The sequence below is a fragment of the Balaenoptera physalus genome, assembly GCF_965194825.1.
Source record: "Balaenoptera physalus genome assembly, chromosome: 18".
Lineage (NCBI taxonomy): Eukaryota > Metazoa > Chordata > Mammalia > Artiodactyla > Balaenopteridae > Balaenoptera > Balaenoptera physalus.
The window spans coordinates 29,520,642-29,538,042 of record NC_138899.1 but is presented as its reverse complement, the minus strand read 5'-3'; the positions used below and the strand labels follow the sequence as shown (position 1 = coordinate 29,538,042).

Here is a 17,401-nt window from a genome sequence, read left to right as displayed (position 1 = left end):
AGTATACTCTAGCATTTCAGGGAAGTCAAATTTCTTTCCTACAACTCTTAAGAGGCACCTCTTGAAACTTTCCAGTTAAGATTTTCAAAACTGTGTGACAAATAACAGCCCTAGAGAAAAGCCCATAATATGGCTGTCAGTGAACTTAACTTCCATCATAAAATGGAAATGTCGTCAAGTATTTTGGGCTTTGGAGCAGCTGCCACCTAATAACTATTCAGAAACAAATGCTCAAATCAGTTTAGGTCTCATCATAATCTCTGTGACTTTCAAGTCAAAGAGAAGGATAGTCATTTTTATGTATTTATTTATGAAAACTACAGTTAGAAATTTCTCAAAAAAACACATATATAGGTACACAGAGGGATAATTGATTCTTGGTAGTGTTACCAAAAAAGTAAAGGGCAATTTTAAGTTAGTTCTTTTTCTCCCTAATACATAAATTAACATAAGCATTCATTCATTTATTCAACAACTTTTTACAGATGATCTATTATGTGCTAGGCAGTATGGAGCCCTGAAACAAAAATAAAGAAATAAATGGGTTTTTTTCCCCTCCTACGAATGGGCAGATAGAGGTCAAAGGTGAGTGAATATTAAGACCATGCCATAAAGTAGAAGCAAGCAACCCAAGTCACCAGGAAATCTAAAATCCTAGTTTCATTTCCCTTACATTCCTCTCACTCTAACCCGTGACTTTTATTCAATGCTTTCCAAAGAAGAAAGATAAAGGCTAAACAAGAAGATATTTCTACTGCCCTTTCCTTTTATGTACAGAAATGAGGGCTTGTTCTTACCTTGGATTCTTTCTCACCCACTCAGAAAGTAACAGAATGAATTAATGAGGAATAATTTGTAAATAATTTGGGAAATTGTTGTCAGCTACTATAACAAAAGAGAAGCCCAAAATTTTAGAATCTGCCATTACTGTGCTTCATCTCTTCCACTTTGAAAAACCAGGTGGGTGGGAAGGGGGGGCAACATGCACAGGGTATCATTCTTAGTAGCTATTAAATGTATCAATATTTTTTAAATTGTAGGGGGGAAGTGCAAACATGCAAAGTGTGTAAGGCCTAACATGGCTAAGTTTTCTGTGATTTTTGGTAGTTCCAGAGGTAAAGGCCCTTTAACTGGACTGTTCACCATTTTGCTCTCTGTTATTGAACGTAAGGAAAACACACCTGAAAGGATATGCCTGTGTCTCAAATATATTAGGCGCTCAATTAATGATTGTTGAAAGTTGAACAGATGAGTTGGTATTTCAGCATTCTTGATGCATTACAGCAGGTGCTTGATAAACTACCTACTAAATAAATAATTTATTATGTCTCTCTCAACACTCCTTAATATGTCTCTTGATGATGAGATCTAGGGATGAGCAGAAGAAAAGAGTTTCTCATTCAAACACGGTGTTCCCAATATTATTGCAACCGAATCTCATGTAAAATTGCATGGCCTGAGAGGTTTGAAGGGAGAAGAAAGGTGAACAAAACTTTATCCCACCCCTGCAGCCAGGTGCTCTGCATGTGACTTAATGTACATAAACCTTACCCCATAAACAGCTGCCTAACTAGCTTCTAACTTGCTATGCCCACCAAACACATCCCCCACAGAGCCTCAAGGGGTCTTTGCAAAAAGGAATCCTCTGATTATTTCACACTTTGCTTAAAATTCTTCATCCCTAAGAACTAATGTCCAAATCCTTCAACATGGTAGATGAGGCTCTCATTGCCCCTTCAGCTGTTTTTTGTTTGGTTGGTTGGCTTTTTCAGGTTTTTTTTGGCTGTGGGTTTTTTTTTGGGCGGGGGGCTTTTTTTCCCATGAGTTTCTGGTTCTTACTATCTCCAGGTCTTTCCTCATTAAGTTGGCCTGTGCTTAGAAGGCACCTCCATTTCCTCTTCTTTACCTTTAAGCCTCAGTTCTGGCATCACCTCCTCTAGCAAGCCCATGGCAGGAGTTAGATATCCCCCTTTCTCACTCCTATAATTACTCAGACTATCCCAGCACTGCACTTCCTACTTATTTTGTCATTATTCATTCAGCCCCCTTACTAATTCTCAGTGCTTACTCATTCGTGTGTCTATATCAGACTGGCACAGTCCAGCACATAGTAGGTACTCAAGAGATTTTGAATGAATGAGTGACTGAGTGGTTGTACATGGAGAAATGTTGCAGGAGCCAAGTTAAGAGCGAATGGCTTAAAGTGGCCCTTGATACCTCTTTTTTACTTAGCCCTATAGGCCACTCTTATCTGCGAGTAGAAGGAGAGGTGTTTTCTGGCTCCAAAGGAGCATTGGCCTTGAAACTCATTTTGTGAGCAGAGTAAAGCGGAGAACTTGAGAGACTAATATTTCCCCTAAAATATCCATCAAATACAAGCCCAGCAGATACCAGCAGTTTTCAACCCCATCACCACCACCCCCATCACCAAGTTCTTAACAGCAAATGAAGGTGAACTCCTCCCTGGAATTCTACAAGTTCAGCATATCTTTAATGTTTAGGACTTCTGTCTTTTAAATTCATGTAAATTTATCATTCTTTCTGTAAGATGGAACTGATCTTCGTAAATCAGTTACCAGTGAAATGACTTAATTCCCCAACTCATACATCCACACCTCAATTAGCCAAACTGATGTTCCAGGAAGGTGTCCCATATTTATTTTATAGCTTCCCATCCTTTTCCAACGCCTCCAAGAGGTGCCTCGTTAAGAAATATGGGATACGTTGTAGTTCCTCTTCCGTACTACATTCTTACAAACCAAGCATCAGCCATAATTAATGAAAAAAAAAAAAAAACTAGGATAAAAACAAAGGGGGGAGGCCCTTCGGAAATAGAAAAAAGGGGGATACTGGTTCAAGATGGCAGAGTAGAAGGACGAGCGCTCACTCCCTCCTGCAAGAGCACCAGAATCACAACTAACTGCTGAACAATCATTGACAGGAAGACACTGGAACTCACCAAAAAACATACCCTACATCCAAAGACAAAGGAGAAGCCACAATGAGACGGTAGGAGGGGCGCAATCACAATAAAATCAAATCCCATAACTGCTGGGTGGGTGACTCACAAACTGGAGAACACTTATACCACAGAAGTCCACCCACTGGAGTGAAGGTTCTGAGCCCCATGTCAGGCTTCCCAACCTGGGGGTCCGGCAAGGCAAGGAGGAATTCCTAGAGAATCAGACTTTGAAGGCTGGCGGGATTTGATTACAGGACTTCAACAGGACTGGGGGAAACAGAGACTCCACTCCTGGAAGGCACACACAAAATAGTGTGTGCATCAGGACCCAGGGGAAGGAGCAGTGACCCCATAGGAGACTGAACCAGACCTACCTGCTAGTGTTGGAGGGTCTCTTGCAGAGGCAGGGGGTAGCTGGGGCTCACCGTGAGGACAAGGACACTGGCAGCAGAAGTTCTGGGAAGTACTACTTGGCGTGAGCCCTCCCAGAGTCTGCCATTAGCCCCACCAAAGAGCGCAGGTAGGCTCCAGTGTTGGCTCGCCTCAGGCCAAACAACCAACAGGGAGGGAGCCCAGCCCCACCCATCAGCAGACAAGCGGATTAAAGTTTTACTGAGCTCAGCACACCAGAGCAACAGCCAGCTATACCCACTACAAGTCCCTCCCATCAGGAAACTTGCACAAGCCTCTTATATAGCCTCATCCACCAGAGGGCAGACAGCAGAAGCAAGAAGAATTACAATCCTGCAGCCTGTGGAACAAAAACCACATTCACAGAAAGACAGACAAGATGAAAAGGCAGAGGCCTATGTACCAGATGAAGGAACAAGATAAAACCCCAGAAAAACAACTAGATGAAGTGGAGATAGGCAACCTTCCAGAGAAAGAATTCAGAATAATGACAGTAAAGATGATCCAGAACCTCGGAAAAAGAATGGAGGCAAAGATCGAGAAGATGCAAGAAATGTTTAACAAAGACTTAGAAGAATTAAAGAACAAACAGAGATGAACAATACAATAACTGAAATGAAAAATACACTAGAAGGAATCAATAGCAGAATAACTGAGGCAGAAGAACGGATAAGTGACCTGGAAGACAGAATGGTGGAATTCACTGCTGCTGAACAGAATAAAGAAAAAAGAATGAGAAGAAATGAAGACAGCCTAAGAGACCTCTGGGACAACATTGAATGCAACAACATTTGCATTATAGAGGTCCCAGAAGAAGAAGAGAGAGAGAAGGGACCCAAGAAAATATTTGAAGAGATTATAGTCAAAAACTTCCCTAACATGGGAAAGGAAATAGCCACCCAAGTCCAGGGAGCACAGAGAGTCCTATACAGGACAAACACAAGTAGAAACAGGCTGAGACACATAGTAATCAAACTAGCAAAAATTAAAGACAAAGAAAAAATACTGAAAGCAGCAAGGGAAAAATGAAAAATAACATACAAGGGAACTCCCATAAGGTTAACAGCTGATTTCACAGCAGAAACTCTACAAGCCAGAAGGGAGTGGCATGACATATTGAAAGTGATGAAAGGGAAGAACCTACAACCAAGATTACTCTACCCAGCAAGATTCTCATTCACATTTGATGCAGAAATCAAAAGCTTTACAGACAAGCAAAAGCCAAGAGAATTCAGAACCACCAAACCAGCTCTACAACAAATGCTAAAGGAACTTCTCTAAGTGGGAAACACAAGAGAAGAAAAGGACCTACAAAAACAAACCCAAAACAATTAAGAAAACGGTAATAGGAACACACATATTGATAATTACCTTAAACATGAATGGATTAAATGTTCCAACCAAAAGACACAGGCTCACTGAATGGATACAAAAACAAGATCCATATATATGCTGTCTACAAGAGACCCACTTCAGACCTAGGGACACATACAGACTGAAGGTGAGGGGATGGAAAAAGATATTCCATGCAAATGGAAATCAAAAGAAAGCTGGAATAGCAATACTCATACCAGATAAAATAAACTTTCAAATAAAGAATGTTACAAGAGACAAGGAAGGACACTACATAATGATCAAGGGACCAATCCAAGAAGAAGATACAGCAATTATAAATATATATGCACCCAACATAGGAGCACCTCAATACATAAGGCAACTGCTAACAGCTATAAAAGAGGAAATCAACAGTAACACAATAATAGTGGGGGACTTTAACACCTCACTTACACCAATGGACAGATCATCCAAACAGAAAATTAATAAGGAAACACAAGCTTTAAATGACACAATAGATCAGATAGATTTAACTGATATTTATAGGACATTCCATCCCAAAACAGCAGATTACACTTTCTTCTCAAGTGCGCACAGAACATTCTCCAGGATAGATCACATCTTGGGTCACAAATCAAGCCTCAGTAAATTTAAGAAAATTGAAATCATATCAAGCATCTTTTCTGACCACAACGCTATGAGATTAGAAATCAATTACAGGGAAAAAAACATAAAAAACACAAACACATGGAGGCTAAACAATACATTACTAAATAACCAAGAGATCACTGAAGAAATCAAAGAGGAAATAAAAAAATACTTAGAGACAAATGACAATGAAAACACGATGATCCAAAACCTATGGGATGCAGCAAAAGCAGTTCTAAGAGGGAAGTTTAGAGTAATACAATCCTACCTCAAGAAACAACAAACATCTCAAATAAACAACCTAACCTTACACCTAAAGGAACTAGAGAAGGAAGAACAAACAAAACCCAAAGTTAGTAGAAGGAAAGAAATCATAAAGATCAGAGCAGAAATAAATGAAATAGAAACAAAGTAGACAGTAGCAAAGATCAATAAAACTAATAGCTGGTTCTTTGAGAAGATAAACAAAATTGATAAACCATTAGCCAGACTCATCAAGAAAAAGAGGGAGAGGACTCAAATCAATAAAATTAGAAATGAAAAAGAAGAAATACAACAGACACTGCAGACATACAAAGCATCCAAAGAGACTACTACAAGCAACTCTATGACAGTGAAATGGACAACCTGGAAGAAATGGACAAATTCTTAGAAAGGTATAACCTTCCAAGACTGAACCAGGAAGAAATAGAAAACATGAACAGACCAATCACAAGTAATGAAATTGAAACTGTGATTAAAAATCTTCCAACAAACAAAAGTCCTGGACCAGATGGATTCACAGGTGAATTCTATCAAACATTTAGAGAAGAGCTAACACCCATCCTTCTCAAACTCTTCCAAAAAATTGCAGAGGAAGGAACACTCCCAAACTCATTCTATGAGGCCACCATCACCCTGATACCAAAACCAGACAAAGATACTACAAAAAGAGAAAATTACAGACCAACATCACTGATGAATATAGATGCAAAAATTCTCAACAAAATACTAGCAAACAGAATTCAACAACACATTAAAAGGATCATACACCACAATCAAGTGGGATTTATCCCAGGGATGCAAGGATTCTTCAATATATGAAAATTAATCAATGTGATACACCATAGTAACAAATTGAAGAATAAAAACCATATGATCATCTCAATAGATGCAGAAAAAGATTTTGACAAAATTCAACACCCATTTATGATAAAAACTCTCCAGAGAATGCGCATAGAGGGAACCTACCTCAACATAGTAAAGGCCACATATGACAAACTCACAGCAAACATCATTTTCAATGCTGAGAAGCTGAAAGCATTTCCTCTAAGATCAGGAAGAAGACAAGGATGTCCACTCTTGCCATTATTATTCAACATGGTTTTGGAAGTCCTAGCCACGGCAATCAGAGAAGAAAAAGAAAAAAAAGGAATACAAATTGGAAAAGAAGAAGTAAAACTGTCACTGTTTGCAGATGACATGATACTATACATACATAATCCTAAAGATGCCACCAGAAAACCACTAGAGCTAATCAATGAATTTGGTAAAGTTGAAGGGTACAAAATTAATGCACAGAAATCTTATGCATTCCTATACCCTAACAACGAAAGATCTGAAAGAGAAATTAAGGAAACACTCCCATTCACCACTGCAACAAAAAGAATAAAATACCTAGGAATAAACCTACCTAAGGGGGTAAAAGACCTGTATTCAGAAAATTATAAGACACTGATTAAAGAAATCAAAGATGACACAAACAGATGGAGAGATATACCATGTTCTTGGATTGGAAGAATCAATATTGTGAAAATGACTATATTACCCAAAGAAATCTACCGATTCAATGCTATCCCTATCAAATTACCAATGGCATTTTTTTACAGAACTAGAACAAAGTATCTTAAAATTTGTATGGAGACACAAAAGACCCAGAATAGCCAAAGCAATCTTGAGGGAAAAAAACGGAGCTGGAAGAATCAGACCCCCTGACTTCAGACTATACTACAAAGCTACAGTAATCCAGACAATATGGTACTGGCACAAAAACAGAAACATAGATCAATGGAACATGATAGAAAGCCCAGAGATAAACCCACACACCTATGGTCAACTAATCTATGACAAAGGAGGCAAGGCTATACAATGGAGAAAAGACAGTTTCTTCAATAAGTGGTGCTAGGAAAACTGGACAGCTACATGTAAAAGAATGAAATTAGAACACTCCCTAACACCATACACAAAAATAAACTCAAAATGGATTAAAGACCTAAATGTAAGACCAGACACTATAAAACTCTCTTAGAGGAAATCATAGGAAGAACACTCTTTGACATAAATCACAGCAAGATCTTTTTTGATCCACCTCCTAGAGTAATGGAAATAAAAACAAAAATAAACAAATGGGACCTAATGAAACTTAAAAGCTTTTGCACAGCAACGGAAACTATAAACAAGACAAAAAGACAACCCTCAGAATGGCAGAAAATATTTGCAAATGAATCAATGGACAAGGATTAATCTCCAAAATATATAAACAGTTCATGCAGCTCAATATTAAAAAAACAAACAACCCAATTAAAAAATGGGCAGAAGACCTAAATAGACATTTCTCCAAAGAAGACATACAGATGGCCAAGAGGCACATGAAAAGCTGCTCAACATCACTAATTAATTATTAGAGAAATGCAAATCAAAACTACAATGAGGTACCACCTTACACCAGTTAGAATGGGCATCATTAGAAAATCTACAAACAACAAATGCTGGAGAGGGTGTGGAGGAAAGGGAACCCTCTTGCTCTGCTGGTGGAAATGTAAATCAATACAGCCACTATGGAAAACAGTATGGAGGTTCCTTAAAAAACTAAAAATAGAATTACCATATGACCCAGCAATCCCACTACTGGGCATATACCCTGAGAAAACCATACTTCAAAAAGAGTCATGTACCAAAATGTTCATTGCAGCTCTATTTACAATAGCCAGGACATGGAAGCAACCTAAGTGTCCATCATCGGATGAATGGATAAAGAAGATGTGGCACATATATACAATGGAATATTGCTCAGCCATAAAAAGAAACGAAATGGAGTTATTTGTAGTGAGGTGGATGGAGTTAGAGTCAGTCATACAGAGGGAAGTAAGTCAGAAAGAAAAAAACAAATACCGTATGCTAACACATATATATGGAATCTAAGGAAAAAAAAAAAAAAAGGTCATGAAGAACCTAGTGGCAAGACAGGAATAAAGACATAGACCTACTAGAGAATGGACTTGAGGATATGGGGAGGGGGAAGGGTAAGATGTGACAAAGTGAGAGAGTGGCATGGACATATATACACTACCAAACGTAAAATAGATAGCTAGTGGGAAGCAACCGCATAGCACAGGGAGATCAGCTCTGTGCTTTGTGACCACCTAGAGGGGTGGGATAGGGAGGGTGGGAGGAAGGGAGATGCAAGAGGGAAGAGATATGGGAACATATGTATACATATAACTGATTCACTTTGTTATAAAGCAGAAACTAACACACCATTGTAAAGAAATTATACTCCAATAAAGATGTTAAAAAAAAAAAGAAATCAAAAAAAAAAGTGTGTGTGTTTTGAGTGTGTGTGTGTGTGAGGGGGGCTCTTCCTTAATATGAAAGCTATGCAAAACTTCACACTTGTATACCTAATGATTCTAGAGTTATTTCACACCACCATCATCCACAATCCCTTGAGCGCTTCCAATGAATCCTATTATTTCCATAGTCCTTAAAGAAGAAAAAAGTACCTCCAGGGGCTTTCTCTCTTGGCATCACTTCATACAAAAAACTCAGATATATTTGCATTTATGTAAAAAGATATTCAATACAGCACTCTTTGAAGCAGAAATTTTTTTAAAAAACCTGGAAATTTAAATGCCCATCAAAAAAAGACTGGTAAAATAAATGACAGCACATCTAGACAGTGGCATTTCATGCACAGTATCATGTAGCCATCAAATAAGATGAGGTAGATAGATCATTGTTACGTGTACAAGCATGCATTGCAAGAGCTCCAGGATAAGTGGTTAAGAGAAGAAAGCAAGGGAAGGAATAGGCATAAATTCTACTGAATACAAAAAAAGAGGGGAATTATTTATGTATTCATTCATTCATATATTCATTCATTTATATGTAATGTCTCTGTAAAGATGCACTAGTGATTATCCCTGGGAAAAACTGGGGGTTACTGGAGGGTGGAGATATACTTTTTACGATACACACTCTTATATTGCTTAAATTTTGCACCATAAACTTTTCAAAAACTAAAACAAAAGCTATCTGGAGGAAGTAAAGGTAAAAGCAGAGAGGAAGGGCAAAGCCTGCCTCACTGCCTACCTGACTCACTGCTTCCTGGGCCACAGTCCAGCAGCCCGGGGCTGGTATGACGGGCTCCAACTTCTGTGATTTTTCAACCTGGGAGGCACTATGCTTTCTTTCGAGAGGGGGGACATCAGTGACTGAGGATGGTTCAGGAAAGAGCCCCTATATCCGAAATGCAGAGCCTCTCCCCACATTCTTTAGAATTTTATCTTCATGCATTATACTTTTGATTAAGGCCCATCTCACAGCGTCTATTTCCTTTTGCCCACAAACTTTAAGAGGTCATCTCTACCTACATCCCCCATGTTCAAAGTAATTCACATCTGTTGCCAAGACTGTGGTCAAAGAAAATGTTTGTGAAGGACTTTTCCTCCACATTGAGGACCAAACCACCTTGACAACAGGGGTTTTTGACAGTAAACTCTGGGGAAAAGGCCCATTCATTCCTGGCCCAGCTGGCCAATTACCCAGTGAGGAGTCCTTCTGACGCCATTAGCCCTACAACAATTTAGGAAGCATTCCCAGTGTTCAGAGAACCCCTTAAATGAAATCAGACCAGTATTTGAGCCAATCCGTACCAAAGAGCCAAAAGGAATAATTAAAGTGTGAATGTTTTATTCTTTAGTGTTTAATAGAAGAATACATCACAAGTCACATAATCAATGATTCATTACTTCACACACAGGGAGGAAAACAATATTGAGTATTTCTGTTATACAACTGGTTGTGAACACAGAGAACCAAAATCTCTAGAGCATTTAGATGGCTGAAGAAATTCTCACTTAAAGTTTGGGCACGTCTGAAAAAACTTCCTCGGTTTTTAAAATATAAAAGGATTTTTTTTTTTTCTTGGCTTTCTGTTTCATTAGAAAGCCTGATAATTGTATAATGATTTTTTCCCTTTCTCCTTCAATTCTGAGAATATGGCTCAGTGATATGTATCACTTAGCATATAACATTTTCAACAATTTCATAATCCCAGATAACTCTGTGGGAATCTTACATTGTTTCTCAGGTAAGAGTTTTTCAGATGCCCAGAAAAAGTTAAATAATGTATAATGTGCATCTTCAAAATTAATATCCACAATGGATGTTTTAACCTTTGTCATTAAATGTCACAAATGCTGTTTGAGTGGTCATAAATGAATTGTCATTTGTATTCAATATTAATAGCAAAATTCACCTGCCTATAAAGTCACAAAGACAGTTGTATAATAGTTTACATTACAATTAATGCTCACATACCTCAAAACACATTTAGAATTAAAAAAAAAAAAAAACCTGGGGAAAAAATCACAAAATGTATAAGGTGACAAGAATTCTTGGTCAACTAGTTCAGCTTCCTACCACACGAGTTTATACTCTAATGTAAATATTCTGGTTGAATTTCTTCCATCTTAGTTTCAAGGGCCCCAGTAGAGAATAGAAATCTTCAAACATTAATACTTTTAGATGTTTATCATCCAAAATTGTGACAAAGAAAAGTTAACTTCAACATAGCATGTTTCTGGCTCTAGGAAACCCTATTTTAGGTACTACAGCCACTGGAAACACAAGACTTATTTATTTCTCAAGAAATAGATTTAGGTCATCTAAGAAAACTAATTCAGTTTTTAAATGAGTTATAATAAGGAAAAACAGAAAAAAATTCCAAAGGATTTACTCTAGTAGGTTTACAATAAAAATATTCAGTTTACAATTTTAGACATTTAAGTCAACTGAGTATGATTTAGATTATAAAAAAAATTCTTAAGGTATTCAATGCCTCCAGTCAATACTGTTCTAAATGCCTGCACTATCATTTATCACTTTTCATGTGGAGTACAAAAATGTTTTTGAATATTAGATTAGAATTTACCATAATTTAAAAAGTAAAAAATTATCAAAGCCTCAACTTACATGGCTTTAATGTAATAATAACATTCCATGGAAAATTCCAATAAAAATTGTAATATGTTATGAGCATGCCAGTTGCCTATTTTGTCTGAGAATTCACAGATTATGCATTTCCCCAGAAAAGCAACAGGCTCCATATATATATGGATCCGGTTTGAAAGAGAAGACAATTTTGTCTAGTATTATAAATTATCACTTTGCTATCAATGCAAAAACCAAATAAAACACAAGAATAAAAATCGTGCTGAAAGGGAAAAAATTTAAGTCCCACACATTCAAGGAATATTTTCCACAACACGCAATTTGAAAAATTAAAATGAACATGGTTCATAGTCTACATGTTTTAAAAAACAGACAATATGTCAAACACTTGGTGCAAAAGCATTGAACATGGTACCTGTTTTTTTAACCACCACTGTCAACCATTCTTTTTTAAAAAGTTAAATTTGGTATTAAAATCTAATGTCACTCAGTTGTATTTATGAACCAAATGGTAATTAGAGCCATTGCATATGTAAATGCATGCTACACTGAGTCAGATTAATGCAGTTATAATTTCTGAATAATTTATGACACCCTCCCAGGTTACTGAATGTCTTTGGAGAGCTTACTCAAATGGACGCTCAATATCTCTTCCAAGCTCACAGATGACAACCAACACTCCAGCCCACTTTGTAGACCACTAAGGGTCCTTCTGTGGCTCAGAGCACATGGTGAATACGGGACCCAAAAGTGCAGAGGCCAAGTCATCTTATCTCAGTTATAGTATCCACCCAATGTAAAAATGAGTTTCCTACCCAGCCTTTACTTTGGGCTAAGGTAGAATTTTTCATGTATCAACTTCCAACTTTAGAGCGGATAGTCATCATAGAAAAAAAGTTTGGTTTACCATCTCTAACCATTCAATTCCCAGTCTTTCAGATAATGAAAGGGGTTAGGGAGTACTGCAGGGCAGCAAGGATGTGTGGAGGAGTGAGATGTGGACGAACAAAGCTGTGAAACAGTTCAACTCAAAGTTTTACAAGATAAAACTTTTAAGACTTGGGTGGCAGAGACAAAACTTGAGCAATTTCCCGTGACTCCTGGAGTTGAGCAGATTTAACAAGGCAAATCAGAATCTCGGAGTCTTGCCATACGTCAGTGGCTTTGATCTGTCCCAAGATGTTCTCAATTATGTGCTTTTTGTTGCACAATCTAACAGAATACCACATAGGGTGCAGAAACCTCTGTGACACTTACTTTTGGCCAGTGAGTGACATTCCTAAATCATTTCAGGCTTGAAACAGGGCTAAGTTCTGATGTGTTACCTAGTCCGAGAACACACCCAACACATAAGCAAATGTGACTTCCTGAATGTTTCTGCTTCCCTTACAATTATGGTCTTTGTAATTGTAAAGCTAACTTTACTTTTCTAAAAAGGCACCTCCAACAAAAGACCTCAAATCTTTCTCTTCCCCAATAAAAAAAAAAAAAAGAATTGGTGGATTAAAAATACAGGTACTGTGGTTTATGCAGACAGTTAATTGACATATTAGTATACAACTAATATCCAAGCAAAAAGTATGGAGCAAACTCAGCTTTATAACTATGTATTTTTTTCCTAACCCAATTTCCCCATAGACAAGGATATAAGAAACTCATTGAAACATGTTGCTTTAGTATATACACCATCTGATGCAAGTTACTGGGGGTAAATACAGGAACGTTTATAGCATTAGTAAATTAATTAAAAAACTAAATGATTCATGTAAAATGTTTATATATGGTATATACAGATTGGATCACATGAGTCTAAGAATAAAACTGTTCCAATTCTTAACATCTGTTATGGACATATAGTAAGATACAGTACAAGATTCATTTTTAAAAAGAAGAAAAAAAATAGCGCTAATTTAAACACTGAAAACGACTCTTACAAAATCTTTTAAAAACCTACTTCAAGAGAATGATGCTGAAACAAATGAAAAAGGACAGGCTTCTCCGTCATCACAGAATATCCAAAGGAGCCTCACAGCATGAGAGACGATTCATCTCCCTTCACTTACAGTGTAGATACGATATACAGTGGGGATTTATTCCATGTTAGAGTAAAGGTATAAGGCAACCAGGTCTCCTTCTGTTTCAGTTGCATTTACATGGAACACCATTTTATTGCTCAGCTCACTTTTAAGCACTTATTTGCCTTCATTTAAAAATATTCCACTTTACAGCTATCTACAGATGGCAGCCCTTGGCGCTTCTATTCTCTGCAGCTCTGTCATTCGAAAGATTCCACCTTAACTTCAAACAACCTGCATCGAAGTGGCATTTTTCAGGTTTGCCCAGAAGTCAAAATTGGCTGGGCTTGCAGACAGTAAGGATTTTTAATAAGAGAACTTAAGTCTAAGTAACCCAAATCAACATATTTTGTTCAAGGAAATAGATTTTAAAATCAGGACTTATAATCAACAAGAAAATAAAGTTCAAAAACTAAAACCCTACTGGGTAACTCTTTGGTTAGGTTATATAAGTAACAGCAAAACAGTTAGTTCAATAAACTGCCAGGTAAGAGTAGATCTGTGATTCACCTTTACAAAATACTTTGCACGTTTTTGTGTGCTATTTTGTTAATGTGCATGTACTCAGACGGACGGTACAAACTTCCAACTTTCAAATAATAAATGAGTATGTCCTCTCCTCCCTTCCCACCCCTCCTACCCTCCTTCCTCCCTCCCCACCCCACCCCCCAAGGCTTAAGAGCTAAGGTCCTACTGACAGTCACTGCAATAATACAGGTTTTCTTAATACCCACGACGTGCATTACTACCCAGCTCCGTTTACAGTCACAGCCAGATGACCTCCTGCAATGCTCGGCGACCTGAGCCGTCATTCTCTCTTTCCCCCTCTTGTCAATAACGGCTGCCATGTCAAGCAGTCGAACCAAGGGCTTCTGGCGGTGAGCCCAGGAGAAAGGGTGCCTCTTCAGGCAGGAGGGGAACTTTCTACAAGTTTAAACCACAGGCGAAGACCTTTAAATTTGCACGGAAACCAAACGCTCCTTCATTATGCCATCACCAGATTCTTCTCCTACTTCTACCTGTAACTTTTCAAAACTTTATTCATTTATAGTCCCTGAACAGCCTCCGCGGGATCCTAATTCCAGCTCTGGAGTCTTCCATTCAGCCTTCTAAAGCTTCACCTTTAAAGAGGGTCAAAAGATGGCGTAATAAATGACCTTTCAAAACTATTCGCAGACACTGCTACCAATTCTATCTCTTAAACCGCGAATGAGTCATCAGGGCTTGAGAAGATTTCAAGGAATCTTCTATACACTGGACAGGGTCCAGTTGGGTTCGGAACAATTCAGTCATTCCCAGGTACTCGGTGACTTTGTAGCCACACTGCCCCACTACATCCAGACTGAAGGACAATCCGGGGGAGGGGTGATTTGAGGCCGGGGGCAGAGGAAGCATGGGGTGGAGAGGTACGTCTGGGCTCTCTCTTCTAGTGGGGTCCAGAGAAGACGAAGAAGCCGAGAGGACCTGTGGCTGCAGGTTCTAAAGTGAGGGGTCAGTGGGTCTACTGCAGGTGGGGAACAGGGGAATGGGAGAACGTGGGGTGGGAGGGGAAATCTATAGCCCTCTCCCGGGCAAGAAAGAGAGGGAATGCGCGCGCTGGAGTCGCAAGAGGGTGTGGGGAGTTCACTCCCTGCAGAAGACGTACTCGGTGTAGCTGGTCCAGATCTTGTCCTCGTTCTGGTCGGTGCTGCTGGCGAAGGCGCAGGTGCCCGTGGAACTGCACGCCACCATGTGGAAGCCCGACTCGGACAGCTTGTCGAAGGCCTGCTCCAGGAAGTTGAACTTGAGGTAATAGCGCGAGGTGTAGCGCTCCGGAGGCCGGTCGGGGTCCCGGCTCTCGTTCAGGGTGTCCCCGAACACCTCCTTGGCCAGCGACGTCTTGCCGCACACGGTGATGCGCGCCACTCGCCGGAACTTGGCGTCCGCCTGCGCGTCCCGCCCGATGGTGTAGGAGCCGCGGTAGCCGATGGTGATGTAGCCCGAGCGTCGGCTGCCGTCCAACGACTGGGACGGCGTGAGCAGCGGGCCCGCCGCGCCCCCCGACGGGCTGCGGCTAGCCACCTCCAGGGTGGGCGACGGCGCCCCAGCCGAGGCGCCCTCCTGCTGCTCAGGCTCCGCGTAGCCGAGCGGCAGCAGCTCGTCGCCCAGCGAGCCCTCCTTCTGCACCCCGCGCCGCGAGTGCGGCGGCGGCGGCCCGGGGCCGGGCTGCTGGGGCTCCCCGAGGCGGCGCACGAGCTCCGGCAGCTCGAAGTACTCGGCTTCGCGCTGCAGCCGGCTGCGCTCGGGGAAGTAGTCAGGCAGCACGAGCTGCAAGTCCCGCAGGTAATCCAAGATGTAGCGGAAGAGGAAGCCGTCTCGGTCTAGAAAGAAGCGGCCTTTGCTGTCCCGGGCCAGCTCCTGCGGCTGCTGCTGCGTGAACATGCGCCAGAGCAACGAGTCGGGAACCGACACCACCGTGCAGCGCCTGGTCACATACACCTGGCCCCCCACGTTCAGCTCCACGATGTCGGGATAGAGCGGCGGCTCAGCCGAGGACGACGAGGAGCCGCTGCCGCCGCCGCCACCACCCCCGTTGGGTAGTCCACGAGTGCTGTCCGCCAGAGCCATGGCCAAGAGGTGGCCGGGCTAGGGCAGTGAGCGAGAGCCGGGCCGCGCGCCGGAGCCGCCGCCGCCGCCTTTCTCGGACGCTCGCTCAGCCCTGCGCCCCGGCCCGCCGCTGCCGCCGAGAGCCGCGCGGAGCCGAGTGCACAATGCGAGCGCGCCTCCGTGCGCCCCCGCGAGCCCCGCTGCACTCCTCCCGCCTCGCCCGCGCGCTCCAGGGGAGTGCCGGGTGGCGGCCCGCGCGCTGCTTAAGTAGAGCCGCCCGCCCGAGCGCCGCGGCGAGCAGAAGGCGGGGGCGGCAGCGGAGCGGCGGAGCCTCGCTCCCAGGGCGGGAGGGGGTGGTGGGGCGGGGAATCGATTTGCATCTGAAACGCTGATGCCGCGGCGGGCTGCTGGCTCCACCCAGGCTCGCGCGCCGCCCGGACGCCCCGACTTCCCTACGGCCTCCTCGCCCGGCGCTCTAGCCCCTTCCCGCTCCTGCCCAACTTTCTTCCTCTTCCAAAGCGGACAGAACCTGGGCTTGGCCGCTTCGGAAGACTAGCCTTCTTTGGAGGGGCAGTCACTGCGCCCCCTCCTCCTAACTGCAGCCGGAGACTGTGGAAGGAGCACTTGAATTTTCCGGCTCCCCCCACCCGGGGAGTGGAAGGGCCTGGCTGCCCCCGGAGACTAGCCGCTTTAAACACTGTAACTGTGGCGCTTTAAACACGCGGCTCGTCTCGTTGCTGAAAGTTCTAGAGAGTCCAAAAAATCTGGAGAGGCGGTGGGACCGCCCCGGCCCGGAGGCAGCTAGATTTTGTTTGCGCGTACGAGTAGCCTCGAAAAAACCCTAGAAACAAAAAGCTAACCTCGGTATCCTGCTGTAGGACGCTCTCCCATAGTTTATTTTCTGGGTAAAAAGGCAAACTCATTAGTTGGGAGACCTCAGAATTGGAGGAAATGGCAAAAGGGGAACTTGGGTGAGTTCAATGAGTGACTTCGGGGCGTGTTCCCCTCCCAGTGGCGGACGCGACCTTCCCCCCCACCCCCCCACTCCCCCACTCCCGCCGCTTTTTGGCCAAGCTGAAGGGGCATGTACTGTGAGGCCTAAGGGAAAGCTACGTTTCCGCGGCCCTACCAGCCCCGGGTGAATCGCGCAATGAAACTCGGAGGGTTTGAA

At 41.9% G+C, this 17,401-nt stretch overlaps 1 protein-coding gene and 1 long non-coding RNA gene across 2 annotated transcripts in view; both read right to left on the bottom strand.

Moving 5' to 3' along the window:
• The window catches only part of LOC309647481, a 214,518-nt gene that overhangs the window by 183,543 nt on the left and 13,574 nt on the right, over positions 1-17,401 (bottom strand). The window lies entirely within an intron of this gene.
• On the bottom strand, positions 10,285-16,555 carry KCTD12 (potassium channel tetramerization domain containing 12). Its single transcript, XM_082434890.1, has one exon. It carries the CDS (start codon positions 16,249-16,251, stop codon positions 15,268-15,270), a length of 984 nt encoding a protein of 327 aa, XP_082291016.1. The 5' UTR covers positions 16,252-16,555; the 3' UTR covers positions 10,285-15,267.

Bases quoted from the DNA above. Each gene is read 5' to 3' on its own strand.
- KCTD12 (XM_082434890.1), bottom strand. From the start codon at position 16,251: ATGGCTCTGGCGGACAGCACTCGTGGACTACCCAACGGGGGTGGTGGC.